This window comes from Botrytis fragariae (genome assembly GCF_013461495.1).
Source record: "Botrytis fragariae strain BVB16 chromosome Unknown tig00000161, whole genome shotgun sequence".
Taxonomy (NCBI): Eukaryota; Fungi; Ascomycota; class Leotiomycetes; order Helotiales; family Sclerotiniaceae; genus Botrytis; species Botrytis fragariae.
In genome coordinates, this window is record NW_023500998.1 from 649,444 (window position 1) to 677,293 (window position 27,850).

A 27,850-nucleotide genomic window follows, 5' to 3' on the forward strand; every position below is an offset into this window, starting at 1 on the left:
TCTAGCAGAAAGCAAATATAAATTCAATCAATTCTTACTCCTCGTTCAAATCTGATTCCTCGTCTTCATCCTCCTCGGGTATCGCTTTCTCAACCTCAATCTTTCAGATATCCTCTGCAGATCCTAATGATACAGATGAACCTCGGTGCACTTAAATAAATGGATCAACATCACCTGGTCTCCAAGCTGTGGAAGTTGACGATTGCAAAAACTCCAAATTATATATGAATTCTCCACAGGGAGTATTCAATTAGGAGAATGGCGCAGCGCTCCACGTTGAGTTATCAGGATTTTGTAGTATAGTGATTGTTTCGAAGGTATGCCTCTCGTCAGGAATGGTAGCAGTTGGGACAATAGCAGGTTTGGATGCTTTCTCAGGTTCAGATTTGGTGGCATTAACCAGTGTCTCTGTTGCCTTTTTCTTTAAATCTTTCGCTTTTTGTGCCGCTTCTTGAGTTGCTTGTCGCATAGCTAATGTAATAGTCGTTTCTGCAGCCCCAGAAGGTTTCGTATTAACAGATTTGGATATCGACGCAGGAGGAGCAGCAGGAGCCACAGCTGGCTTGTTATTCTCCTTTATATTGGTTGGAGGTTTTGCTTTGATGGCTGGGTTTGCACCAGGTCCCGACACAGGTACAATCTTGATATGTTGCTTCAATTCGCCGTATTCGTTCCAATCCTCAATCTCAACGAGATCCTGAAATTGTTAGCCATATTCTCTGCGTCATTTGATTTCAACGTACACCAAGAACCAAACCTTCCTGGACTAAACCTGGAATCTTTCTAGCACGTCCCGATTCATCTTTACCAGCTCTGCGACCCCATAGCATTCGTGCCTTTTCATCGGTCGCAATATCAAGCGCTTTGAATGGGATTCTGTTCGCTTTCAAGATGGTCTCTAGCCTCGATGTCGCAGTAACAATGTGCGATGAACCGGAAGTCAACGATGTGTACAGGTAGAGAGCAGGATCGGTGGAATAAGAAGCAGAAGAGGACGAAGCCATATCTGTTAACTTTGAAGCCTGAAGTGCGGAATGTAATAGTGCTGTGACTGATGTAGTTCGTCAACGACGATAAAGGTGATGAATAGGCAGTTTGGTAATTTCCGGTTTTGACGTTTATTATTAGAACTTCGTAGAATGAATGTGAGTATTCATAAAAGCTTTATATATTTCGATATGGCATAAATCTGAGACGATTTGGTAGGAGTATTGAGGGACCGTGAATGTCATTTCCGTTGAGCGCATTGTTTCAGGGTCAAGCTTATCGGCACCAACCCATTGATAAGAGCTCTAAATCCCGAGGGGAGCGAGCATCGAGACAAGATCAATCAATACCTTCACATAACAAAAAATGACAACTTCTAATGGTGCTCGATTAATAGCCCGCACTCTCAAAGACCTGGGAGTGGAGGTTATATTTGGTCTTGTTGGTATACCGGTGGTGCAGATCGCGGAGGAAGCAATTGCTGTAGGGATACGGTTCATTGCATTCCGAAATGAACAAGCTGCAAGCTATGCTGCCACAGCATATGGATACTTAACAGGACGGCCTGGGGTTTGCCTCGTTGTCGGCGGTCCAGGTGTGATCCATGCAATGGCAGGCATAATCAACTCATCTGCCAATGCCTTTCCAATGCTTTTATTGGCAGGCTCGAGCGAAACTCATTTGATTACGAAAGGTGCTTTTCAAGAGCTTGATGCTATCTCTCTTTTGAGTCCGCATACGAAAATCGCAATCCGATCAGACCTCGATTCAATATCACATTCAATCACGGCAGCTTATAGAACGTCATGGTATGGCAGGCCTGGAGCAGGTTTCGTTGACTTTCCTGCAGATATTATACAAGGAGAAGGAGAACACACGCCAACACAGATAGTGCCTGCTGCGCCACGAGCCGCAGGAGCTGCGGAAAGTATCAAAAAGGTTGCACAAATACTGAAGTCTGCAAAAGCACCCCTTGTTATTGTTGGAAAAGGTGCCGCATACGCGCAAGCCGAATTTGTGATTCGACAATTGATCGACCAGACCAATATCCCTTTCCTACCAACTCCTATGGGAAAGGGAGTTTTGCCTGACTCTCATCCATCCAACACAGCAACAGCTAGATCTGCAGCACTCAAAGGCGCCGATGTCGTTCTCGTGCTTGGTGCACGACTCAACTGGATACTGCATTATGGCGAAGCACCGAAATACAATCCGAATGTCAAGATAATTCAGGTTGATATATCTGCCGAAGAAATTGGAAAGAACAACGGTGACGCCGAACTTGGAATAATTGGTGATATCAATTTGGTGGTCAAACAACTAAGTGATTCTCTACAGGGCTGGAAATACGATACATCTTCAGTATACATAAAGGAACTGGAAGCAAGTAGAAGCAAAAATGAAGCTACCGCTGCTAAAACTGCGAAAGTTGATAAATTACCAATGACATACGGTCGAGCTTTTGATGTCATCAGGGAAACTATTCACAAATTATCTCCACCAAAAAATGGTGGCGTAGTTTATGTATCTGAAGGCGCAAACACCATGGATATCTCACGTAGTGCATTTCCTGTAGAGCATCCACGATTGCGTCTTGACGCTGGAACTCATGCCACAATGGGCGTCGGTCTAGGATATGCCATTGCAGCTCATTGTGCGTATAATCTGCCCTCACGAGAAGCGCGAAGCGGACCAGATTATTCCCACAAGAAGATTATCTGTTTAGAAGGCGATTCTGCTTTCGGGTTCTCACTGGCAGAGGTTGAAACAATGGCGCGGTACAGTATGGATATTCTTATCTTTGTTATGAATAATGGTGGGGTGTATCAAGGTGATAGCGAAAGCTCAGATGAGTGGTTGAAACTGCAAAAGAACAGTAAAATGGGTTCCAAGGGAGGCTTGCGTAGTACAAGTTTAGGGTGGGAAGTTGATTACCAAAAAGTTGCAGAAATGTGTGGCGGAAAAGGATTTCTAGTCCGTAGTCCTGAAGAGCTTGCAAAAGCTACTGAAGAGGGATTTAAAGCAAGTGTACCAGTGGTCATTAATGTTATCATAGAAGCGGGGGCACAGAAGACTTTGGTGAGTATGTTTCCAATTATTCATAGTTACTTGACTAACTTGTCGGCAGGAGTTCGCATGGCAGCAAGATTCGAAGAAGAATTCAAACAAAGCAAAGTTGTGAAGACGTTTGAGGATATTCTAATGAGACAGGGGTGGCCGGCTACGACTTTGAAGTCGCTACTTCGGCCAATCGGGAAGGTGCATGAATCGACTCAAGATTCAAGATTCAATAGAAGCAAAGGCACAAGAAGCGATATCTTTGACTTTCTATTATTTCTACAAAGTTCTTTTTCATTCTATTGATAGGTTTCTATACAGAAGGCAAATCCATGTCCATGGGTGAACAATGTTTTTCACTTGCATTTTCTGAAGGGACCATTCAACTGCAAAGCTGCAAGTTGGCTTGAATATTGAAACATGCAATGGACCATTAGCAAATATGCACCTTTATGTAAGAATTTTAGTTTCATTATTGTTCTCCACCTTTTCTTCTTCTTTGTATTGACGTCAGGGCTCTTGGAATGTATATTGGCGTTAGATATTTGTATAATGATTAGACCGTTCATAAATGTATCTTTAGCTACAATCTGATACCTGTGCCACGTATTGTTTATTGCTTCGCGCTCATATCGCACATCGATATACCAGGTCGGATCTATGAATCTCAGTACATAATACCCTCATCAACCCACCCAATGTGCTGGCCCGCCCTTTACTCCATTCGCAAAAAGAAAACCAAAGGCAAAATGTTTGACGGAGCCAAGTCTCCCAAAGATAAATACCAATCCGAACGCACTATTCGTGTCGACGCCATGCCTCCTCCTTATCGATCTACATATGTGGTCGAACCAACTCTCGTACCTGTTAATTCTTACCACGAAAGTATGTACTATACTCAAGTACGAGAACAAGAACGGGAGAGAGAACGCGAGAGAATACTAGACTTTGAGCGGGAGAGAGAAAGAGAAAGAGAAAGAGAAAGAGGACGAAGACCAAGTTGTTCAGATCTCTTCCATAATATCGACGTAATACAACGTCTAGGCGAAAGATTAAAGGGGTTGAATACAACGTTTTCGCCTCCGCCGCCATCAGTCTCCCATTCCAACTCGAGCGCAGTCAGTCACACTTCTTCAGTTGCTTGTAATAGCAACGCACATGCTCGAGCCCAAACTCAAACTCAAACAAACGAGAATTTCGAGAACACGGCGATATTGGCAGCGAGAATTAAAGAGCTAGAAAGGGAGAAAGAGTTAGCGAGGGAAAAGGCAATCGAAAAGCTGAGCGGTGGGTTGAACGGTGTTAGGGGTGATATCAAGGGGCTGCAGATGAAATCTGAGAGGGAAGAAGGGAGAAGAGAAGGTAGAATAGAGGGGATGGGTATCAAGATTTTGGGTACTGGAAATATACCTCCATTTGGCGAAACCTGGGTTAACACGAATGGAGAAATGAATCCTTTCTTGCCACCTCGCGGCCAAGATCGAGAAGTCGAGACATTGAGACGAAGGAATGAGACGGAGCAACAGAATACATGGGGTAGAGCGGATGAAGAAGCTATTTTTCGCAGGATAGATGGTAAGTTTGCGGAGGGGAGGATTGATCGGCTGGCAGATGCGGAGAGAGAGTTTGGAGAGCGACAACGGGAGATGGTTGCGGTGATGGGGAGAGGAAGGGATAATGAGAGTGCGGTTAGGATGAATAGGTTTGAGGATAGAGTTGAGGGGCGCGTGGGAAGAGTTGAGGATCGGGTTGAGAGGATTATGGAGAGGGAGATAGGGAAGGGAAGAATGTATGGTGAGGGTGTAGGAGTTAGGGATAGAGAGAGGGAAAGAAGAGATAGAAGTGAGGTTGGAAGAGAAAGATATGTGAGACCTAGAATTATGAGAGAGAGGGAGAGGGAGAGAGACTGGGAGTATGAATATGAGAACAGAGTTGGATCCGGGGGCTTAGATATCGGGGGTATGGTTAGATGGGTTGACTGGATGCTATTTGTAGAGTTACTTTGATTAGAAGTGATGGGTGGTGGGTGTTTGGACTTAGAATATTGCATCGAATCTCATTTTATTTTGCTATGATTATGTGTAGAGACTTCGAAGTCTATGCATTCTAGTAAATCTTTCTTGTTGGTTATCTTACTAGCACATCTCTTCTGATACATGCCGCGATGTGAATCGATTGCTCGAAAGCCGAAAACCCATACAGCGGGCAGTAAACGCTATGATTTTCTTGCAATGTTGTAATTGATCTCACAATCTCTCAAGTTCAGTACGAAGCATTGCTTTTCGTCTGAAATATACTGAATAGATTATTTCAGTACGCTAGCATATCCCAACATTGCTCGAGTACATTTTATCAGACCTCGCACTTCACACTTAAATCGTTTCTATCTTTGCAACAAATCCCAGTTAGAATATTCCATGAAAACAAAAGTTTGAACGTCTTCCCACCCAGAATCTAACGCAAAAGAGTGACCCATATCTTGTAAGTTGCTTAACATAAATCAACCGCAGTGATGCAAGGTCCACAAAACTACTCCTCCAACCAAGTCGGTAAATCATCCACCTCATATGAAAATGAAGAATATCGCGTCGGCAGATCCACAATACTCTTAAACCACGCACGTCCAGATCCCCGCTCGTTAATGGTATTCGCATGGACTAGGCGTCAAAATTCCAAGCACCTGGTATCTGACTTTCCGGATTCTCGACCATATCCCAGAACTCTTCAATGCAGCCATCATGTATACACTCAGGCTCAATAGTAAACCAGAACTGCCAGTCGCTTTTTATTGGTCCATATGTAAAACTCAACAAACTCACGACATGGAAGTTCCGCATATAAGGGGAGCTTGTTCTTATAACCGGGACGAAACCACAGAATTGGTCATCCAACATCTTCTTTTCCCACTGACCGTATTCGATTAGATCGATCCCCGCTAATATGATTTGATCGAGCCATATTTTCGGCCAGATTTATGACAATTTGTTCAATTTGTTCAAGTCGCTCAAAACCTCTAATCTCTTTATCTCTCATAACACCCAGAATACCTTCAAAGAACCCCATCAATAATATGCAAAGAAAACTACGGCGGCAGCCTTTGTATGTAACTTTTAAGTTGTGGTATTTTGAACCAACAAGGAAAAGTTCATGTACGAGATTTAGATGACCTTTCAAACAATCTCCAAATGGTGCCATGAGACTCATGTTGCCGCCAGACCCCCGGTTTCTTGCGATTATGAAACCCAAGCAGTATATAATTCTTTTCAGAAATGTGAAGAATTCCGCTTGCTTTAAGTTTTGGACGCAAGTTTCCAAATCCATGTTGTCAAGGGTTAACCATACGAGTTCTTTCATGTGCCTCAATCTGCATTTAGAGATTGCTAGTACTAGAAGTGCCCGTTCCCGGTGATTACGTTCATGAATGGGATTTTCAGTAGATCGAATTAGCCATTTGAATGTTTTAGGAGTGATTTGATAGGCATGGTTTAGGAAGACCGGTAAATCATTGATGACATCATGATCGGTCTTGAGAACTAAACATTGTATCATTGCGAAATCATCTTCAACAGGACAAAGAAAACCAATGAACCATGACCATGCCGGCCTGAATAGAAGCGTAAGTGTCTGCAGCTGAGGTGCAATTTCGAGCTACAGATGTATTCTACTTACCAACCAAAAGAATTCTCCATATTTATATCCACGTCTTGATCTACTAAGAACCGGCATACGTTGTATTTTTTACGAGAGGCCCCAGCCTTATTATTTCAATTGAAATGTTTCGAAGACAACTAAGGGAAGGATTTCCTACATGAAGAAGGTTGCGCCCATTCTTGTCTACATCGAACGGGCTTGCTTGCCGTGTTTGAAATAATTGCTGCATACCAGCTACATCTCCATCACGGGCCAATTTCATTATAGGCGCACACTCATCAACAACATTGTATGTTCTCAATATGAAATTCCACCCGGATGTCGATTTTTGATATGCACATAGCTCCCATACACCCGAGAAGAAAGGAAGTCGCAGCTTTGCGTTCAGGATCTTTTGATATTTTGATAGCGCTCTTGTAGACCTGGAACCTGAAGCGGTATTCGCACTTGATGTAACCAAAAGACTCTTTGTATTAATAGAAGTCTGTTATCGGGGTGTGATGATAGATGCAGCTGGGTTAAAGCTGTGCAAAGTGTTTCGAATTTCCACCATCTCTGAGAATTGCTGCGTAGCCAACCTCACTTGTTCATCGTGTCTTGATTTGTCCAAACTCCTGGCATCAAGTCAGAAATTTTCAAGTCTAGAATTAGAAAATATCAATACGCAATATAGTTCTGATGCGCCATCATCATCAATGAATTTGCTCTCCCAAGTCTCTTCTCCATTTTCTCAAGCAATTCCTTCTTCATTACCATCTTGACTCCCCCCCCCCCCCATTTCTTTCTCGGTCGCATTTCATCTTCTAGCTCCTTGATGGCATTTTTCAATATGTCCACGCCTTTTTGACATAGCCGAAGCGATCTAGCGGCTGCAGGCGATATCGTTTGGCTACCAAGGCTGTTCTCGATTTCCGTGAGTAGCACATGCGTTATGTCCAATTCATCCAGGATGTATAAGATCTCTTCCGGGGCGTCTTTAACGGCATTCCAAAATGATTTGAGTTTCAAGATGCCATCTCCGAGCTGGACAGCTAAGGATATGATGCCAACTGCGCTGCCAGCGATGCCGAGGGCTTCCGCCATAATTATTCCAAAGTTCCCCAAGACCCTTACATTAATGCAATTGCTAAATTTGAGAATATTCGCAAAATGTTAGAGATGAAAAAATATATCATAGCATGTAATGATGAAGAAACGAAACGATGAAAGGAATAGATTGAGCAAGATAAGGGGGCTCGGAGCCTTGTCATGCATAGCTGACCCCAATGGGAAGGAGCATCTTCTGAAATAAGCCTAGCACCAAATTAGAAGCCTCGCATTGCGCCTTATTATGGCTTTGAATCCCAGTGTGGATTAAAGTATCTCATTGGAATAGAAAAAAGCTGGCTGGCCAGATTTTTCAATTCAACAGATGGTCCCGGAAGTGTAGATTTGAGATCTATATATAGTGTGATTCTCATTGGACGCGTAGTCTTGTGTAAAATTAGAATAAGGTACAAGGGATTGCATCAACAATTACACAGTTCATTCCACCTCACAAGCATATGAACCATCCAAGATCTCTTGCTTTCACTTCTCATGATAATCCAACTTCTTCAAAAAATCCCAAGTTTTCTTCAATTTCCCCCCAACATCCACACCATCTTCTCTTCCCCTCCCTCTTCTATCTCCCCCCCTCCCGTTTCTTTCTCTTCTGCCCCTTTCACCCCTTCCACCCTGTTTCCCTCCTCTTGATCTTTCCTTTCCTTTTCCACTTTCTTTTCCACTCCCACCTCTACTCTTATCACCCTCTTCCCGTCGTTTCCTCTCTCTCTTTTCCTGGACTGGAGATGGAGATGGAGGCGCTAAACTTTCAGTATCACTCTCCATTTCTCCGTCTTCATTTTCATGCGGATCATTCTCCTCTCTTCCTGCTTCCCCATCACTTTCTTCGCCATCAGAACCGGAATCAGACTCTGGGTCTTCTTCCGGCTCAGATTCATCATCGCTACCACTTTTACTATCACTATCGTGCTCTTCTCTCATTTGCTCTTGCTCATTTCCCTGCTCAAATGGTGACTGCCTTGACGGACTTGGACTCATTTCATCATCGGGCTGAGGATGTGCTGGTTCTGGCGGGCTCATAGATACAGGAGGTCGTTCCTTCTTGCGTGGTTTCTCCACACGAGATTTCTCGACATGATGATTTCTCTCCTCTGATTTTCTCTCTCCGCGAACATCTCTTTGACTTTCTTCCACTCCCTTATGTGGCCGAGAATTTTGGGTCTCAGGCTTATGTCTTCGAGATTGTTCTGGTATGGTGGCTGACGGCTGAGGTTGGTGAGGTGCGCGAGGCGCCGGTTGTTGTTGATGTTGATGTTGTTGCTCAGGACGTCCATGGGGATTGTTGTACATATCATTCGGTGTACTGTATTGATTATGTCCCAGAGCTTGCGGTGGCATATGAGGGTTATGTGGTATATCACCTGGTCTTTGATATGGATTATGCATCTGCATATGCGGTGCAGGTGTTGGTGCTGATCCGGAAATTTGAGGTTGTCTATTTTGATATTGGTTTTGATTTGGGGGCATATGCATTTGCATCTGATTTTGTCCGATGTAGGGATTTGGCGCTGCATAATTTGGATTCAGTACACCGTAATTAAATTCTGCTACCCCTCTACCATTCATATGGGCTTGGGGTGGGGCTGCTACAGGCCCAGGAGCAGGCGGAGGATGAACTTGCATATTTCCCATCCCCGCTCTAGGATCTATCCCAGTCGGATCTTGAGGTCCAGGGCCCCCATAGTTTGATTGCATATCATCTTCTCTCCCAACCAAATCATCATCATAAGTTCCGAATCCACTATCAAGATCGCTATCATCATCACTATCACTTTCTTCATCCATACCTCTTTGACGATTATATCCATGTTCATCATCACTTCCTGATTCGTCATCTGAATCTGAGTCTGGTTCTGATTCCGAGTCCGAATCCGAACCGGATTCTGATTCTGATTCACTTTCCGAATAATGTTTTCTTTGGTTTCTAGACGGTGGAGCTTTATTTCTTGGATCTTGATGTCCTCGACTTCGACCTTCGGATACTGAATCTTTACCTCTCGGATCTTGACCTCCTCGCTTGCCATTCTCTCCCCTCGCACCTCTTCCATCCTTTCCAGGATTCACTCCAGCCCCGCTCACACCTCTGGTCGAACTTAACGGCGGCGGAAAACTGGATGGCCTCATTTCACTCCTCGCCGGTACTACAGGAGGCGGCGTACCCCTCATATGTTGCTGATATGGAGAAGGTTGACGCATAGCTTGCTCATGAAACTGATTACCTCTTGCATCGTATCTCTGAGCTCCCGGATAAGTAGGAGGCGGAGCTTGCGGAACTTGTGGCGCATAATTCATTCCGGATCTTAATTGTGGTTGGGATTGAGCTTGAGCTTGAGATTGCGAAGAACCAAAATTCGCTTGTGGACCCTGTTTTGACATATTCATATTTGTATTTGCAAGCGATTGATCGGGTACCTGTGGGTGATACGGTGGGAATTTTGTTTGTTGTTGTGGAGGAGCCCAAGAACTCTGAATTTGAGGCATAGGAGGATGATGGAATGGAGAAGGTGTTCTAGCACTCCCCATCGCTGAGAATTGCGAAAAAGCAGTATGAGGAGCAGTAGCCACGCCGGGGGTCAGACTTGGTGGAAGGAAAAGTTCAGATTTCCCACGCGTAGTCGGCATGGGAGGGACTTCTAATTCTACAGGATCACGTTCGCATGCAAGTTCGAAGCGAGTAGAGCGAGGTCGTGAGAGTTGTTGAGGTGTTGAGGGCATGGGAGCATAGGGCGGTGGGTTCGGCGACTCACTATTGTCCGTTGCTAGTTCTGCTGCATCTTCAGGGATGGAGGGAAAGGCTGTTGCAGTAGATTTGGCAGAATGAGTGGCTGGGTGTGCACTATCTAGCTCTTGAGGTGGCATATTACTTGGATTATTTGGGTAACCATTTTGAGGTGCGTAATTATGTTGACCCATGTAGGAGCGATCGTCATTGGGAAGATAGCTGTAAGAATCCTGTGGAGTTTCCATGTACTGGTTATTCGCAGAATAAGAATTCTCGTTTGCAGGATGATTAATGTTTGGTGGATTTTGAGGATGATCATCAGCAGGTTCGCGAACAGAATCTTGATGATCAAACTCAGAAGCTACTGCTGTAGATGAGCGTCTCGAACCTGCAGCAGAAGAATCATCAGGCTCCATTTCATCTTCACTTCCCTGATTGGATTCTGTATCAGAGTTCGAGCGAGCATCAGCATCGGGTTCTTCTTGATCAGAACTATTTTCATCCTCGCTTTCACCATCAGGATCATCACCACTATTTTCCCCATCTGAACCAACCGCAGTGCTTTCGTCATTTTGTCCATCTTCAAATGGATCCTTCGTCGATGAAGGACTACCAGGATCTGCACCGCTGGTGACTGATTTTGCATCTTCATCTTCTGGACCTTGATCTGGTTCAGATTTTTGTTTCCCATTATCTTTCTGATCTTCCATCTGAATCCATTCTTCTTGTCCAACACCATTCCACCAGTTTACAACACTTTTCCACCAAGCAGCACAGCCATTTTCACAACACCCACACCCATCATCATCACCTATATATGGCTCTTCGTTATTAGCTCCACTCGAAGGTGGCTGTCCACCATTGGCAGGCCCTCTAGACTTTCCTTTTGGGCCTCTTCTTCTGACACCTCCACTACCGGGTCTAGATCTAGCTCCAGGACCAGGACTTCTGGGAGAGCTAGGCCCTGGAGAATATCCGCCAGATTGAAGTCTTCCGCGAGGTGGAGGGCTCAGCGATCGTGATCTTCCAGACATTGCAGGACTTGGAGGTCCACTGCCCATTGGCGAGCGATATGAAGAGCCTCCCATTGGAGATTGTTCTTGAGGCGAACCAACATAAGATTCACTTGCCATAGAATCTCTACGTGATCCTATCGGAGATCCCATTTCGGAGCCCATTGGAGACCCCATTGGGGAATCTGGACGGCTGCCTGGAGATTGGGGAGGTGATCCCATGGGCGATCCTCTGGGAGACCCTAATGAGCCGCCTGGTGACTCAATAGGAGAACCACCAGGTGATCCTCCGGGCGACATTCCTGGTGACGCACCTGCTATCGAATTGCCCGGTGACAAACTACCAGGAGACCCACGAGGTGAGCCACCACCTGATATCGGCGAGGATGGACCCGGAGATCTGCCACCGGGAGGTCCCCTCGACATTGGCGATGAGCCACCTACAGGAGAACGACCACCCACAGGAGAACGACCACCCACAGGAGAACGACCATCCACAGGAGAACGACCACCCACAGGAGAGCGACCACCCATAGGAGAACGGCCCCCGCCCGGTGATCTACCCCCAGAGTATCCACCACCTGGAGATCTTCTCGACATAGGCGACGAACCACCCATAGGTGATCGACCGCCACCCGGAGATCTATAACCAGAAGCGTTTAGTGGTGGCAAATTTCTTCTAGGAGAACTATCTCTACCAGATGGTCCCCTACCACCCGATGGCGGCGGCCCTCTCCCAGGGGGTCCTCTTCCGCCAGATGATGGAGGCCCTCTGCCACGAGAAGGCGGCGGTGGTTGAGATCTAAACGTTGCACCACCTGAACCGCCTCCCGGTGGTCTCGAATGACCAGCTGGAGGTGCATGACGTCGCGGGGAGATGGAACGGCGATTATTCGATCTAGGATCTGATCGATCAGAAGCACCATGTCCTGAAGGTCGCATTTGTCGACGATCACCTGGATTAGATTGAGAAGGATCACGTCCATTTGGGCGAGACGGCGGGGGATAATTTGACATTGATCTGCGATCAGGTGCTCTGTCGGATAGTCTACCGCCAGTGGCGGGATTTGTTTTTCCATCACGCCCAGGTAAACCATTGGGTCGAGATCTGCCTGGTAAACTTGTTTCAGTATAAATTGAACGGGGATCATGTCCTGCTCTGTTAAACGGGCGTCCTCTATCGTCAATACCTGGCATGGAACGCCCATTGCTTAAATCTCCAGGACGACCGCGAATTTCATCAGGAGGAATACCACGTCTAGAAGTCCCATCGGCTGGATCGTCTCTTCGACCTATTGGAGGTGGAAGGTTTCTTGCATCCTGTGGCAAACCTCTTCCTTTCTGGCCACGTCTTCCATCAATGGGATCATTTTCTTCCCAATCTGAACCGTAATCTTTTCCTCCATCATTGAATGCTCGATCAGGGGATTGAGCACGAGATCGAGAGTTTTCAGGTCGGCCATCGTCTTTTCGTAGGTTATCGTTTCTTCTAAGAGCGTCTTCTCTGCGTGATGATGCATTCTCCCGTGGGACTCCTGGATTATTTCTATCCCGTTGCTTACCTCTATCCGAAGAATCACCTATCGGAATTGGAACTGGAACACCAGTAGTAGAGGCTTTTGAGATATCGTCGCCATCCTTGCGATGATTCATATTTCGCTTAGTTGGTGAATGTGGTAACAAACTTATCCCTGGTCTACCCGTTCGTTCATCCCCTCTGCCGTGTTCAGTATCTGCACGTGAGGATCCCATTGGTATTTCCCCTTCTTCTCTTCGTCTTGCAGGGTTGTCTCTCTCGTGGCGATCCTTAGTACCACGAAGTTGGTCCACTGGTAGAGGATCAGGCCTTCGTGGATTATTTCTAGCATCTTGTAATCTTCTGTTTTCTGCTTCTCTTGCCTTCGTTGGGGAATTCGGATTATCCTCTAATCCATCTGAATCATGAGACGACCCCTTTGGCTTTTGCCGTTTTGTATTTTCCGGCATATCAAGGTTACGTAATTTTGGTCTTCTACTTGTAGCTTCCGAGCCATTGGGTACAGAGCTAGAGCCAGGTGCAATTGGGGGTGTAGAACGTGTGTTGGATGTTGTTGGTGCCTTTGAATGTGGTTTGCTAGGCTCTCTGTGTCCATGCGGTGGTTTGCGTGAGCTATCATCTTCACCCCTACCTTTCCTTTTCCCGTGCTTATCACTTCTTCCATCTCTGTCTTGTGGTGAATCAAACAAGGAGTCTTTGAAATTATCCATTAAATCTTGTATAGATTCCGTTCGTAGTTTCCCAATATCGTTGACCTCTGAATTAGTATCCACGTTGAACATTTGGATATAATTAACGAACATGGGCGCATCGAATCGAGTATCCCTTGAAATGTCGACCTGGAGGGGTTTAAATTTTACCCCCCTTATCGATGGAGGCTGGGTTGAGCTGGCATGAAGAAGCCCATATTCTGAAAAGTCCAAGTCTTTTCTCAAAGGCGTCACTGAGAGGCATGTACAATGGGTCCCAAGATCGTCTGGACTTTCCTGGCCTTCCCTTATGATAAGAAATTTTTGATTCGATAATCCATCTTCATCTTGAAATGCTGTGCTGAATACCCGGCCTTTTGAGAAGAATTGCTTGCTGTGAGTTCGATATCTATCCCCTCCGTTCCTTTTGTCTATATGTCTCGTTTGTTGATCTGCCATCCGTTCTATGTTCAATAATTTAGCATGATTGTTTTTGCTTTCAAATCGAGGAATCATACCATGATGATCACGACTTGAATTACCAACACCTGTAGTCAGCGGTCTAATATTTACGGTCCCAGCTTGACCTGCAACCTTTCCTATGAATCTATTAGATCTATTAATTGACAAATTGAAATCTCAAGACAACCATACTTCTGTCTTCAGCGGGTAATGCCCTTCCCCGCCCCCTGGATCTTTCCATACCGAAGATTCTTAGAATAATATATAGAGCAAATGTACAGAAGAATCACTTATGAAGTACTTGAAGAAAAAGAAACAGAAATCTAACCTCACAGTGCATACCTACTCAACGTCGAGGAAACACAACATGGCAAACATGGATGAGAACGGGATACTCACTTACATGATTTCCCCCAGAGCGGAGACGTATGGAAAATTAATTTTACATACCAACAAGAACTTTGACCGCATCGCCTCAATATCAAGGTCGCGTTAAGGTCAAATTTAGATCGGCTCTTGCGGCTCCAACATTGGCGCGCGGTAAAGTTTGTTTTTTCCGAGTTGATGAAGCTCACGATAACATGTTTGTTTATACTCATGAATCACTTTCCATTGAAGAATTGTTGAATTGAGATATCGTCCGTAATATAGAAAAGATGATACTCTTCTCCAAAAATCACATTGGATATCCTCATGACCATCCCTCACGATCCGCGAATGACACCCAAAGCGGGCCGTACAGACGGCCACTTAGCCACGAGGGAACTGGGTCTAGACCATTTCCGCAGTCTATTATAATTTCAGAAGATTCCATCGCGTAGAACTAACTCATTTTTGGTGATAAAGTGGATTGCGCAATTCGAATTGTAGATGTACCTATTATTTGTGTTGTGTTGTGTTGTGGAAGACAAACTTCTCGGTACGAGGTTTCCCCGCACTCACAACATTACTTGCCTTGCTTGGATGTCTGGAACCGTCTACTATCCAATTTATATATATAAATCATATTATGAATCAGTGATACAATATAGCAAGTCAAATTAAAGGATCAATGGTAGATATAAAATTCAAAAAATGTTTCGGGTTAAAATCAGTATAAAGTGCCACAACCTTATACCTCCACACTCCCAATAATCCCCCATCTCGAAAACTAGAAGCCAACTGTCAAGAATAATGTAATTTCCCGCGTACGATTTACCTACTTGCACTCAGGACACTCTTCATCTAATCTAAGAAATACTCGAGTATCTCAATAGGTACTTGTTACTTGCATTCGCATTGAAAACATCGAATCAGAACTCCCAATATATATATACGATCAACCGTTGAATAGAAGAAGAAAATACATATTCTACAGAATCAAATCCTTAATTGTAACTCAGCTCAACTGATATTAAATCAGCATTTCTCAAACTATTACAATTTTCAAGACTGTCGAGAAGTAGAAGTGAATTATTTACACGCTTGACGAACTGAAATGGAAGAGACTAACTTGAATCCGGAAAGGAAATTATCTAATTGTAATATCTAGATGCCAACAAGAATATTCTCTTGATACATATCCCAGGCCCAATCCATTGCACCACAAGGGATAAGATATCTACCAGTAAATCTCCAGAAACCGCAAAAACTTAAAACCTTGATATTCTCCATCCGATATCCAAGAAAAAGAAAGAACTCGCACGTCGAATTAAAGATATAGGAGATGACGCGAGGGAGATGGGATATGCAAGGAACAGTTTAACTTTCAGATGAGGTACCAAGTTAAGGAGATGGAGATATAGATATAAAAGCTAGGAGAAATGGTGATTATATGTTATATCAAAATCATTACTATGGTATATTTGTTGGATTGTTTTTGGATGAATAGATACAGTTTAGTTTTAACTTCTGAGGCTTTACCCCTCACTCACTCACTCGCTTATGGTCAAAGTTGAATCGGAATACTAACTACCTACCATAGCGAGAACTGCATACCTATCTATGTGGAAATACAAAGTAAAGTTCAGTAAAGTCCAGTAAAGTTCAATCCAATAAAAGAAAAGAATTCATAGGAGATAGCACTCAACATCTACATCCATCTCAAGATTGCAAAGCGCCAAACAGAATTTACAAATACCACAAAACCCAGTTCCTAATCGAGAATTAACGAGATAGATTTACCAGCCAGATCTGTAACATTTTCAAGTCCCGAACCTTGCTTTTGAATTTTAACTCTGAGAATCTGAGAGGGGTTGATTCTTCGGTGCAGGATTGGGATGGGATGGGATTTCTCGTGCAGGTACGTTGTAGGACTGCTCTGCTCTGGGGACGGGATTGGATCATATGTTGGTAATGAGAATTCGCTTGGTGAGTTACTTACTTTCTTTCTTTCTTTCTTTCTTTCTTTCTTTCTTTCTTTCTTTCTTTCTTTCTTTCTTTCTTTCTTTCTTTGAGATTTTGGGGAGGAATTGTACTGGGTAGATTGTTTAAAATGATGTATCTATCTATATATCATTCATCATTCATTCTCTTACACATTCAATATATTCTATAAACCCAACTGACCTTTTGATAATTTCCATAATCACAGTTATAACTACAACTAGAACCACAACCACAATCTCATATTCTCAATCTCATATTCTCAATCTCAATCTCAACCCTACACAAACATTTCATTCTCCATTCCCCATTTTTTGAAATACCATTATATAATCGAAATATTATCTCCCCCCCCCAAAAACACCCCCTCCCCTCACTTCAAAGAAAGGATTCCTTCTCTTCTCTCCCCTTCTACTTCTTCTTTCTTCTATATCTTTCCCCCTATTTCATATACACACTCTGTTTTAGATGTCTGATATAAGAAGGATAGATAGGAGGATAGATAGAAGAATAGTGTCACGACGCCATGGCCAACTATACGCTCTGTAGTTGCCTTTGTACCTCAATCATTCATCACTAGTATACCCTACTTCTTACGAGTAGGACTTTTCTCTTTCATAGCTTTTCTACCTTTATGGTATAATATAAGTCTTTGCTATATCATGAGAAATGGGTAGAAGAATAAATAGAAGAATAAATAAAAGAACATATTTACATACAGTCCATTTTCCAACAAAACAAGATCTTGAATTTCGAAGGGGGAAAAATGGGATAGGATAGGGTGGTAAAGGTATTGTAAATATTGGAGTGTTCAAGTGGGTTTTTGTGGTGAGGGGGGGGGGTAAGGAGAGGATTAGATTGATATATCTATCGATGTGCGGAGATTATTTATGGTGAGAAGAGCTGGATAGATGTGAGTATAGATTAGAGGGGTGATGTGGAGGTTGAGGTAAGAGGTAGAAGGTAGAAGGTGTGAGGTAGGAGTTTAACGAATGGTGATTTTGTAGATGAGGATGAGGACGAGGAGGATGCAGGTTGTGGGTTGTAGGATTAAATCTTAAAAAATGATTTAGAATTAATGATTTAGTAAATTGAGAAAACGTGGTCGGTTTTTTGAAAAGTCATATTAAGTGAATGACATTTATGATGCCCATTTAGTAAATGGCAAGAACAGGTGTGGTGTGGTAGAAAAAAGATGAATGTGTAATTTGAAATTAGGGAGTTTGGGGATGTGTCACAGAACTGGGCATAATCGGTATCAAGTCAGAACTTAAAGTTTCAAAAGAAAAGTACATAAAAGTAGAAAAGTGCATGTAAAATCACGCGTGATATTTGCCTATCTATGCAATATTTAGCTACCTAGCTAAAGATGTGTCTGCCCGAAACACAAAAGAGTAAAAGTGGTATCATGTAGAGAAAAGAAATGTATTATGTACAAAGAAATAGATGAAGAATCCAAAGAATCGTCTCGCATCTCCGCGCAGCAGAAAAGCTATCCTCTTAAAATGCCATCGAGGCTTTGGCTTTAGTCCAGTAGGCCAATCGCGCAGGATCAGCGGGATCAACTCCAACGCACTTCATATATGCTTGCCATCCTTCTACGGTGCCTGTTTTGAGAGCCGTTCGAGCATCAGCACAGAATGTCTTTAAAAACCATGGTGTGCTTCCCCATGTGTACTCGTCGACCAGAACCAAAGCTCGGATCTCGTTCAACTTATCGTCCGACAAGCCATCGATGGTGGTAGCTGTGGTGATCTTTGCGAGAGGGTCTTTGAGGGCGGGAATAGACTGCGCGTACTGGAGATTGTATTTCGCCATTTGCATGTTTTTTGTTCCCTGGCCTGGACGACCGGGGCTGTGGTTGATGTTGTATTGGAAATTCACGCTTTCATACGCCATAAGAGCGATCATAGCGCCCATTTCTCCGGCGGTAAATTCTCCGTTGCCGAAAGCTATAGCAATACTCTTTGCTGCTTGAGCGAGAGTTGCGCACTCAGCTGGAAAAGGTGCGGTGCTGCAGTCCGTTAGGGCGCTGGAGATTTCACCAACTATGGTTTCGACTTGAGTGGCACGTCCAATGATGAGGTTGTTCGAAGCAATAGGCGATGCAATGGCGAGAGCCGAGAAAAGTGTGATTAGGATGGTCTGGAACAACATAATGAATGATGATTTATCGAGGTAATCTGTTTGAGGTATGGGATTCGAGTTTGAGTCGGTGTGTGGATTTAAGAAGAGAAATAGATTAAGGTTGCGAGGATGCAATGCTTTATGTAGGTCTAGCAAGGAGGATTGTTCTCGAATTTATTAACAATAGGCTTGAACAATAAGATTGTTTGTAGAATGAGATTGGACAAAGGAAGAAAGAAACTCTGAGAAAGTGATTGTTGATCCTTTTTGTTCTTCTGAAAGCGAGAATGAAATGACCGCAAAGAGAGCCTTGAATAACAGAGAAGAAAGAAACAGTTATTTCCAGTCACAAAAAGAGCGAACTCACAAAGATTTCTTTGAGAATGACTCCATGGTAATAAAGAAACGTATGATTCCCTCGATCCAATACTTCGGATGGAGAAACAAACACGGTCATACTTGACTGATGTTCTGTTTGCGAAGGCAGATTACAGAGGCATTTAAGTGGATGAGGCTCAAGGAGATCCCAAGTACGTTCAGGTGGCGGAGATGATGACAGCCAATACTTTGGATATCAATGCAAGAGTCTGATATCTAAATGTTTCATGTTTCAAAAAGAACGGAATAGTGCAGAACTCCTTGGTCAATGCTGTGCAGCCACGTGATCACACTTTTTGACCCTTAGAGGTCGTAAGGTGAGAAGGTCTCTTCTCGAGTGTGGATGTCGAGTTGAGAAATGATGGCTAATTGAAAATTGAACAATTAAACAATTGAATAATCAGAACAATAAATCCACATAAATCCACAATTAGTTTAATACTCTTTCTCCGTGGAAAAGTCAATTGTCGTTAGACAAAGAGGAGAAGATGAGAACATCTCTTTACTATGTCAGTGCTATGAAGATCGTTTACAAGCGGACTTTCAATCCCGCTGCTCATGAGCTTGCAAACGGTCCAAGCAATTAAATTCCGAATGACTGGCGCGCATGAATTGTCATCGACACAGTATTTCGAACTGTCCGTTTTTTTGAGACACATGTACATGTACAATACACAACAGCGAGGAGGAAACGGTTCACCAAATGAAAAATTCATTGTACGAAGACTCGAAGGGAAAGCCTTACGAGGAACTTGCAGCGGGTGTGGAAGAACGGATGGTAGCGATGCACTGTGTTGTCGAAGATTCGATGAGGCGATTGGCCAGTCCTACGAGATGACATGCACTGTGGTTCAACTAATCAACACAGCCTCTTCTCGACCAACCGAAGTTTTCGGGAGTAGATAGCACGAAACATGAATTGTTGCTTCAGAACTGGTAAGTCGTGTGGGTGGTCCATACCAATACACGGAATTTTGAGGAACCATGGTGAGATTCGGGTAAGCAAGAAAAGGAACCAGCGCTCAATTTTGAGTCTTTACCTTGTAGGGCTGGAAAACGTCTATTGAGGTACGACGAGGTACTACGAGGTACTTTTGCTCGATGCACAAGGGCACATGCTATGTATGGGCTTTACGAGGGCTTCACAAGGGCAGAAGGGCAGAAGGGAGAATCTTGATGGCAGAGCTATGCCGTGCAGCCCATTATGATGACGAAGATGGAATTCTGCAGCCCTGCGGCATGGAAAGTGTCTCGAGTGTATGTCCAAATTTTCGTCCCAATTATCTTTTCCAATGCTATCGCATTTTGTGGACCAGCATTGACTCATCCTTGCAAAGGGCCCTCCCGATTTGATGAAGATCAAGTTTTAAACTTTAAAGTTGCGGAGACGTGGTCAAATGGGAGTCATCGCCCGCCGTCTCGATCGCTTGGGGAATTGAGGAAGAAGACGAGATGCATGATCCACACATCAGAATTGGAACACCTGATAAACTGTTGATGATTCCGATGTCAAGGACTCAAGGTTGAAGCTTACCTAGCACTAAGCACTTAGCACTTAGCACGCTACGGAACTCAATTCATTAGATACCTAGGATCTACAGTCGACGTGTGTTGACGCAGACATGAAGGTTCTCACATCCAAATAGGAAGTTGTTAATCCATCTTAGGATCTTTACGGCGTATAATTACTGATACCTAGAAAATGTGACGATGAATATATTTGCAAACGTATTCATACTCGTAAGTCGCCAAGGTTCGCTGACGACGAAGATACCATATGAAATTCAGGCACTCGGCCAAGAGGTGTTTCTGGCAGCACCCAATTCAAAGCAGCGTTGAAAAATTGACCATGCGGGGAATTGCCAAATGTGATGATTATGATAACCTTACTCCGTACATGACGGGAGTAGAAAAACAAAAAAGATTTAGATGCGGAAGTACATGGGATTTACCGGTCGTCGAAACTGCCACCGAAGTTCAACGACTTTGTTCTTTCATTGGCTCTCGATACGTACATTGGACTCTTTGAAGCAGCGAACGTGGCTTAGATTTGCGGTTTTTCAAGACTTTCCAGTTTCTACCGTGCAAAATTGAGGCTCTTGGACTACTCGGTGAGTTTAAAGTGGACTCGGGGTGATAATTCCCCCGTCTTACTCCGTCTGCTGTCCCAACACCATGCTCCGTACCTGGATCGCACAGCTTACTAGAATGAAAGGGGAAACGATTCATTCTTGCAAACACCCCCAGTCCCTGGTGACGGAAAGGGAAAGGACAAGCTTTGAGCCATGCACCTTATTTTGGAATACTTGACGCTCTTTTAGCTTCGATCAGGTGGATTTCCCGTTTCTTCCGTGGGAACGGGGCTCGGGCTTCAATCATCTCGAGAATGCAATGCTGGACAGTGTGCGGACAGACTCCAGAGTTGATCAATAGGTATCCTCTTCTTATCTTCGCTTTCGCTTGGAATGATCGACAATCGTTTCATTGAATTGACATCAATTTCATACGATAATTTGGTTTGGGTGGAGTCTCCTTCGTACCAAGGGGAGAAAGTTACATTGATCACACCATGTTTTGGGAATGGAGAATGAAAAGTTGGACAGGTATGGGTGGCTGTTGATTAGATGTTTGTTTGCGGGATTATCGAGTACATCACATCACAGAGTACGATTGATCATGAGCACATGGACAGCATCATCGATTCACAATTAAAGGATCTCTGACGCTTAAATATCCAAGGCTTGAGTGATGGAAATAGCATTCATCGCCTTCCTACCAAACAGTTTAAGCGCGAGACTTCAACATGGGTTGGTTTGTGAGATGTGAGAGACAATCTGGCGGGGCCCCCCCTTGTGAGTGATCATAATGGCGTTCCGGTCCCACGTTTATTTTGATTCTTACGGTGTTTTATTTTATACATCCACCCAGCTGGCTGTAACTGATCTTGGGATTCTGCCACTTTTGGTTACAGATTGACTGACTCCCTGGGTATCATTTGCTGGGCATCGACTCGATAAGGATGAGATTGAGAAGATGTGTCTTCATATAGCACTTTCCAACTCTGGGTAAATGACTGATTGTTGTGTGTGTGTGTGTGGCACATGGATTTTGACTCGATTGGATCCTTCTGTGCTTCTGGATTGATATGTATTTTTAGCTGTGCGTTTGGATACTGTAAAGTCTGTAAAGTTCTTGTTGGTTTAACTATGCGATGTATTCCGTGCATTGTGTAAATGTACAGATAACCTCACACAGAGGCAGCAGGGCTATTAATTGGCCGCCGAAATCACAACCCGACAGAAGGGCCAGAGCATAGTCCATATTAATAACTTCAGGGTCTGCATTGCGGGGAAGTAATGGACGGCGCCCATATGTTTGTCGAATGGGAGAGAGACGCGCGAGAATTAAGGGAGGGTTGAGATTTCGCATGGGGGATCATTGTGAATCTGGATCGCGACTAAATGGTCGGGAAGGGTCTCGATAGTTGGGTTGGGGTTGGGGTTAAGGATATTTCATGATTGATTGAATTTGGCTATAGATGGCGAGGGTATCAATTGAGATATTAATTACATTGGAATACTAATCAAATTAAGAGCTCAACAAAATGTATGATATACAAGCGCGATAAGAGGAACGGAATCTCGAAGAAGCCGTTTCGCAGTGCTGCTTGGAAATCAATCGGTAATTAAGCTTTCCTAGATGAGCACATAGACGCCGTCGTGGAGATGTTTGAGATTGCACGGAAGGAAAATGGGATGTGATGAGTTTCCAAGTGTTCGAAGTTGTAAAGTTTGGGATTTCATCTCGGTTTCGGCATCGTACGAGGGGAACGGAAGGGGAAAATTGGTGGGGAGGATGATGAGATGGATGTTTGTTGGATGTTGTGGTGTGTATGGACATTGACTTGGTTTACTGGTGTGGTGTTGTATAGTGTTGTATAGTGTTGTTGAACATTGATCGATGGAGTAAGTATCCAGCAGTGATGGTAACATGTATGGCAACATATCTCATTCCATGCGATACTGACATAGTACCTACCTATTCTTTCCACGTGTGCGAGAGATTTATCCTTTCGTTGAAGCATGTAAAAATAGAATCGCAGTGGGCAAGAGTGAAGGATGAAATGAAAATGATATCAATTATTACAATTGCCACGCCTCCAAATCAATTACACCCACTCCATATACAAAGGTACCCCTGGTTGGAATTGGATTACCAAGCTAACTTCATTTGAGCTCATCCTTGTTCATTCCTCATTGAGCGACAACTAACTTAACAAGTGACAAGCCCTTTCTCACTGTTGCCTAGAAATCAATGGCCGCTTTAATCAATCGACGGACGAGGCGGATCTATGGGCTAATCAACCTCCAAATCTAAATTTCGCATCATCTTTCATCTCACTCTCTCACTCACTCACTCACTCACTCAACTTTCTCAATCTTTCCTCTCTCTCTCCAACCCATCTCTCTTGCCATCTCTCTTTCCATCTCTCTCAATACCACCTCCCTACCTATACGCCAAGTTTAATCGTCATCTTACAGACCAGTTCCCGTTATTTCATTCCTCACCGGCCGCGAATCTAACTAACGCGTTCAACCTCGAATCAACCCAATCAATACACACGACCGGTGTCATTGTGGTTGTGCTTGTTTGAATGCAATATCCCATATCCCATATCCCATATCAAATTGATAAATCTTATACCTCATTCGTCAAATTCATTCAAACCTTCTAGGCAACAACCTCACCTCCACACCTTAAACCTTAATCTTGACCCTCTTCTATCCCAACCTTTCGCGCTTCTCTCTTCCCTCCATCTGAGCACTGCCATCAAAAGTTCTTTCATGAATCAGAGCTACGACCGATCACGGGAAACAAATATCGCAATACTAAATAGAAGTCGGAGCAGTCGACACGAACGTCATTCTCGTCTTTTCCGAGTTTTATTTGCTAGGTTGTATTGAACCAACTTCGAGAAAGGCTCTCAGCCTCGAAAGTGATATTTGTGCCGCCAAACTACATCTCTACTTATCTGTACGCTTTGATTCATTCTTTCCCCGTACTTTGATCTACTACCTCCTCCATCCACTTTCTCACTTCAAGATCTTGATTGAGCAATTATTGGTCCGAAAGTCAATTCACATGGATTGATCAATCTCAGCCATACATCTATCCATCTTCTTTCCCACACCGAAGCTACTTTCACCTATTGCATACATTTTATCTCCGTTTAGACCACACTCACACCCCGAAACGGATCTACTCATTCTCATTTGTGACTCACATCTCTTGCATGGAGTAGAAGATTCCCAGGGCTAATCATTCTCACCCTAGTCCTCGAACAATTCGCAAGTTCACAAGACCTGACCACTCAGGATGTCGTTCACACATCCCCGAAGAACTACAAAGACCACATCTACTGCTGTGACTCTTCTTGCGAATACGTCAAGCCGGCCAACAGTTAATACAACTATGGCTTCCCTTCGCAAAGGTGCCACTTTCCACTCACCTTCTTCTCCTACAAACGAAGTCGACGGTGCATTCAATCTCTCAGCCCTCGAACGTTCATTGTCCAATCTTGAAGATTTCGCCGTCGAATCACACAAGCGTCGTGCTGCCGATGTCATAGAATCTTTCGAGCTCACTGCCGCCGGCAATCAATCAACGTCTACTTCACGTCGTCGCTTCCGTGACGAGTCTGATCCTGTTCCTCGTGGTGTCGTCAACGTTGAGAACCCCTCCACCAAATCATACAATACCGAATTGATGGACGGAGTTATGCCATCAGAACAATCTTCTGTTAGACGATCAACGCGTCCCCGTCGCACCACGCCTCGATATGCAGACAGTGGTCTTGGATCGTCCATCGGGTCATCATCAGACAAGAAAGTAATCATCGATGACAATGTCTCCAAATCTACCAAGCCATCCACTATAACTAGATCGGCGGCTGCTCCATCTACAACCATTAAGAGCCTTCCTAGACTTAGTGCTCGTACTACCGCTCGCATTCAAGAGCATATCTTGAAGCCACTCCTAGCAAAGGAGTCTTTCAAAGACTTGCATCCTCTCCTCCAAGACTGTCCAAGACGAATTCATCAGAAGGAAATCGTATCTCTCCGCGACCTGGAGAAGACATTAATTTTTACCGCACCTGTAAGTGAAATCCATATTGATGTTGCTTGGGAGTTTGCTCACTGGTTCTCGCAATTGAAGAAGTACACAAAGAGCGCCTCCTTGTACCTCGACTTTTGTCTGGAATCGATCCACTGCATCCAAGCTACTGTCGAACTTGTTAATGAACGCGAACAAACGCGACCAAACGACCGCCCATATACTAACGGATATTTTGTCGATCTCGTCGAACAGATTAAGCAGTACGCTGAACAGGTCCGGGAAGCTAAGGAGAAGGAAGAGAAAGGAGAAACCATTAGCGAGATGGATGCTCACCCGTATGTCCCCCAGGTTTCTCCCTGCTCAAATGTGAAGCTCGAATATTCGCTAATCAGTTGGCCCTTTAGATCAGATGAGGTCAAGCTTCACGGTGGTCTGACCAGTAACGGCCGACCTGCTGAAATTGTCCGCATCAACAAGAAAACTGGCAAGGCCATTTCCATGGCCACGGGCCAACCAGTTGACATGGATGATGATGACAACAAATCTATGAGATTCAAGCGCTCTTTGAGCGAAGAAGCTGAAGACGAAGAGTCAGTGATGAGATCTATGGCACGTCGTAAGAAGGATGCTTCTGCTGCTGAGCTCGCCCCTAAATTTTGTCGCGAGAAAGGATGTGACAAGTCATTCAAGCGTCCATGTGACTTGACCAAACATGAGAAAACCCATTCCCGCCCCTGGAAATGCCCCGTTACTTCATGCAAATACCACGAATATGGTTGGCCAACCGAGAAAGAGATGGACCGTCATCAAAATGACAAACATTCAGCCGCTCCTCCACTATTCGAGTGTCACTTTAAGCCTTGTCCATACCGATCAAAACGTGAGTCGAATTGCAAGCAACACATGGAGAAAGCCCACGGCTGGGAGTACATTAGATCGAAGAACAACGGAAAGAACAGACCTGCGGCACCTGCTGTCATTCCAAATGGTCTCCCTACTCCTCAGAATACCATCATTCATACTCCAGGCAGCGATTCTAACCTTGAATCTCCACTCATTGCTAATGATGAGATGCTCTATGAGAATACTTCATTATACACCACCAACCATAGCATGGACTTCTTTGGCCCAGCATACCCTGCTGAAATGAACTTGTTTCAACCCCCACAATCATTGAACATGGAATATTCTCCTATCACGGATAACTCCTTCTCTCCTGATGGACAATCGCCATTTGATGCGAATTCTCCTTTCAACTCTACATCTGTTCTTGGTGCTCAAGATCAATTTCAAGAGACTATGCAAGCCTACCCACCAACCGATGAATGGGCAGCTTATGAACAAACTGATCTTTACAGCGCTCCAGCCCAAATTCAGATTCCATCCAACCATCAAATCTACCAAGATATCATGGGTCAAAACTCCATGGCATTCGAGACATCGGGTGTCACATATCAAACTCAGCATCAACAACACCAACCTCAACAACACCCACAATCCATGGCACACATCTCACCTATCGGTGAAGGTAATACCATGCTTTACACACCAAAATCCATGCAAGACTTTGATGAGGGATTTGAAGACTTTGTTCCAAATAACACTCGCATGACCACCAATGGCGTTCAAGATTTCCAACTCTTTTCTGCACCTCAACAAAGACAAAATAGCAACCCAGCTCCACTCTTTGGTGAAATCATCTCCCAAGCACCACTTGGATTTCCTGGAATTCATCCCGAGGATTTGATTGCATTCTATGCCCAAACCGCTGCTAATTCCGCTGCTGGCACTGGCAACCACTTACCACAAAACCACTACCAAAATCATCAACAACCTCAACAACATCAACAGCAATTGCATCAAAACATGAACATGACAATGGATTGGTCTTCTGATGATTATGGCTACAACAGTCATTAAATATCACGTATATGCAGTGGATAGAACGACAATCCCATTTCATAACCTCTTAAATTCCTGGCATTAGCATATTTGCATTTTTTATCGTTGGCGCTTTTTAGCATTTTTCCAAATCAGTCTTATGAAAGTTTTCAGACTCGTTGTTTTTCCTCAACAATTTTTTTCCTTTCTTGATGAATTGATGAGTAGTAGTTAATGTGTGGGGGATTCCAAGATGGAAAGGTTAGGTTTCGATTGAATTGCTTGGTGGATGTGGAATATGATGGATGGATGGATGGATGGATGGATGGATGGATGGATGGATGGATGAGGTTTCTCAGATCTCGACGGGTGGTCGACCGTTGCACCGGGACGGGACTGACCGGGGATATTTTTATCATGATTTTTTTCTTTCTAGGAGAGATAGCAGATGGAAACAGATCTCGCGTTTTACAGCAGCTGATTTGGATGGTTGTTACGGATGGATCTTGAGTTTATTTTCATTTGATTTGGCTGGATGGGAGTTGAATTGAATTGGGGTTTCTACTTGGTGTTCTATCTGAATTGGATGGGTATTGATTGATTGGGAGGAAATGGGTATTGAATTCAGAGAATGGTGGATAGTGAAGGGAAGGGGGGTATGAGAGGCAAGTCGATGAATTGATTACACGGCAAATAGTATTCAGAGAGATTCTAGAGTGGAAAGATACGTAAGATACATGACAAGAGAGAAATACTTTTG

At 44.0% G+C, this 27,850-nt stretch overlaps 6 protein-coding genes across 6 annotated transcripts; 3 read left to right on the forward strand and 3 right to left on the reverse strand.

Moving 5' to 3' along the window:
* Positions 1-250: 250 nt before the first annotated feature.
* Positions 251-1,004, reverse strand: Bfra_009366 (putative neurofilament protein h form h2 protein; the record flags this gene model as incomplete). The annotated part of the gene is made up of 2 exons (XM_037339709.1): positions 251-697; positions 744-1,004. 2 exons carry the CDS (start codon positions 1,002-1,004, stop codon positions 251-253), a joined length of 708 nt encoding a protein of 235 aa, XP_037189759.1.
* A 349-nt stretch (positions 1,005-1,353) lies between these two features.
* Bfra_009367 (putative 2-hydroxyacyl- lyase 1 protein) lies at positions 1,354-3,169 on the forward strand (the record flags this gene model as incomplete). The annotated part of the gene is made up of 2 exons (XM_037339710.1): positions 1,354-3,066; positions 3,116-3,169. The coding sequence occupies 2 exons, from the start codon at positions 1,354-1,356 to the stop codon at positions 3,167-3,169; spliced, it is 1,767 nt and encodes a 588-aa protein (XP_037189760.1).
* A 574-nt stretch (positions 3,170-3,743) lies between these two features.
* Bfra_009368 (uncharacterized protein) lies at positions 3,744-5,051 on the forward strand (the record flags this gene model as incomplete). The annotated part of the gene is made up of 1 exon (XM_037339711.1): positions 3,744-5,051. One exon carries the CDS (start codon positions 3,744-3,746, stop codon positions 5,049-5,051), a length of 1,308 nt encoding a protein of 435 aa, XP_037189761.1.
* A 651-nt stretch (positions 5,052-5,702) lies between these two features.
* On the reverse strand, positions 5,703-14,822 carry Bfra_009369 (uncharacterized protein; the record flags this gene model as incomplete). The annotated part of the gene is given in 9 exon segments (XM_037339712.1): positions 5,703-5,951; positions 6,025-6,693; positions 6,715-6,757; positions 6,774-7,180; positions 7,247-7,310; positions 7,361-7,822; positions 8,270-14,225; positions 14,280-14,360; positions 14,690-14,822. 9 exon segments carry the CDS (start codon positions 14,820-14,822, stop codon positions 5,703-5,705), a joined length of 8,064 nt encoding a protein of 2,687 aa, XP_037189762.1.
* A 3,265-nt stretch (positions 14,823-18,087) lies between these two features.
* On the reverse strand, positions 18,088-18,744 carry Bfra_009370 (uncharacterized protein; the record flags this gene model as incomplete). Its single annotated transcript, XM_037339713.1, has 1 exon — positions 18,088-18,744. One exon carries the CDS (start codon positions 18,742-18,744, stop codon positions 18,088-18,090), a length of 657 nt encoding a protein of 218 aa, XP_037189763.1.
* A 5,724-nt stretch (positions 18,745-24,468) lies between these two features.
* Bfra_009371 (putative zinc finger transcription factor ace1 protein) lies at positions 24,469-27,129 on the forward strand (the record flags this gene model as incomplete). The annotated part of the gene is made up of 2 exons (XM_037339714.1): positions 24,469-25,544; positions 25,614-27,129. The coding sequence occupies 2 exons, from the start codon at positions 24,469-24,471 to the stop codon at positions 27,127-27,129; spliced, it is 2,592 nt and encodes an 863-aa protein (XP_037189764.1).
* Positions 27,130-27,850: the final 721 nt, after the last annotated feature.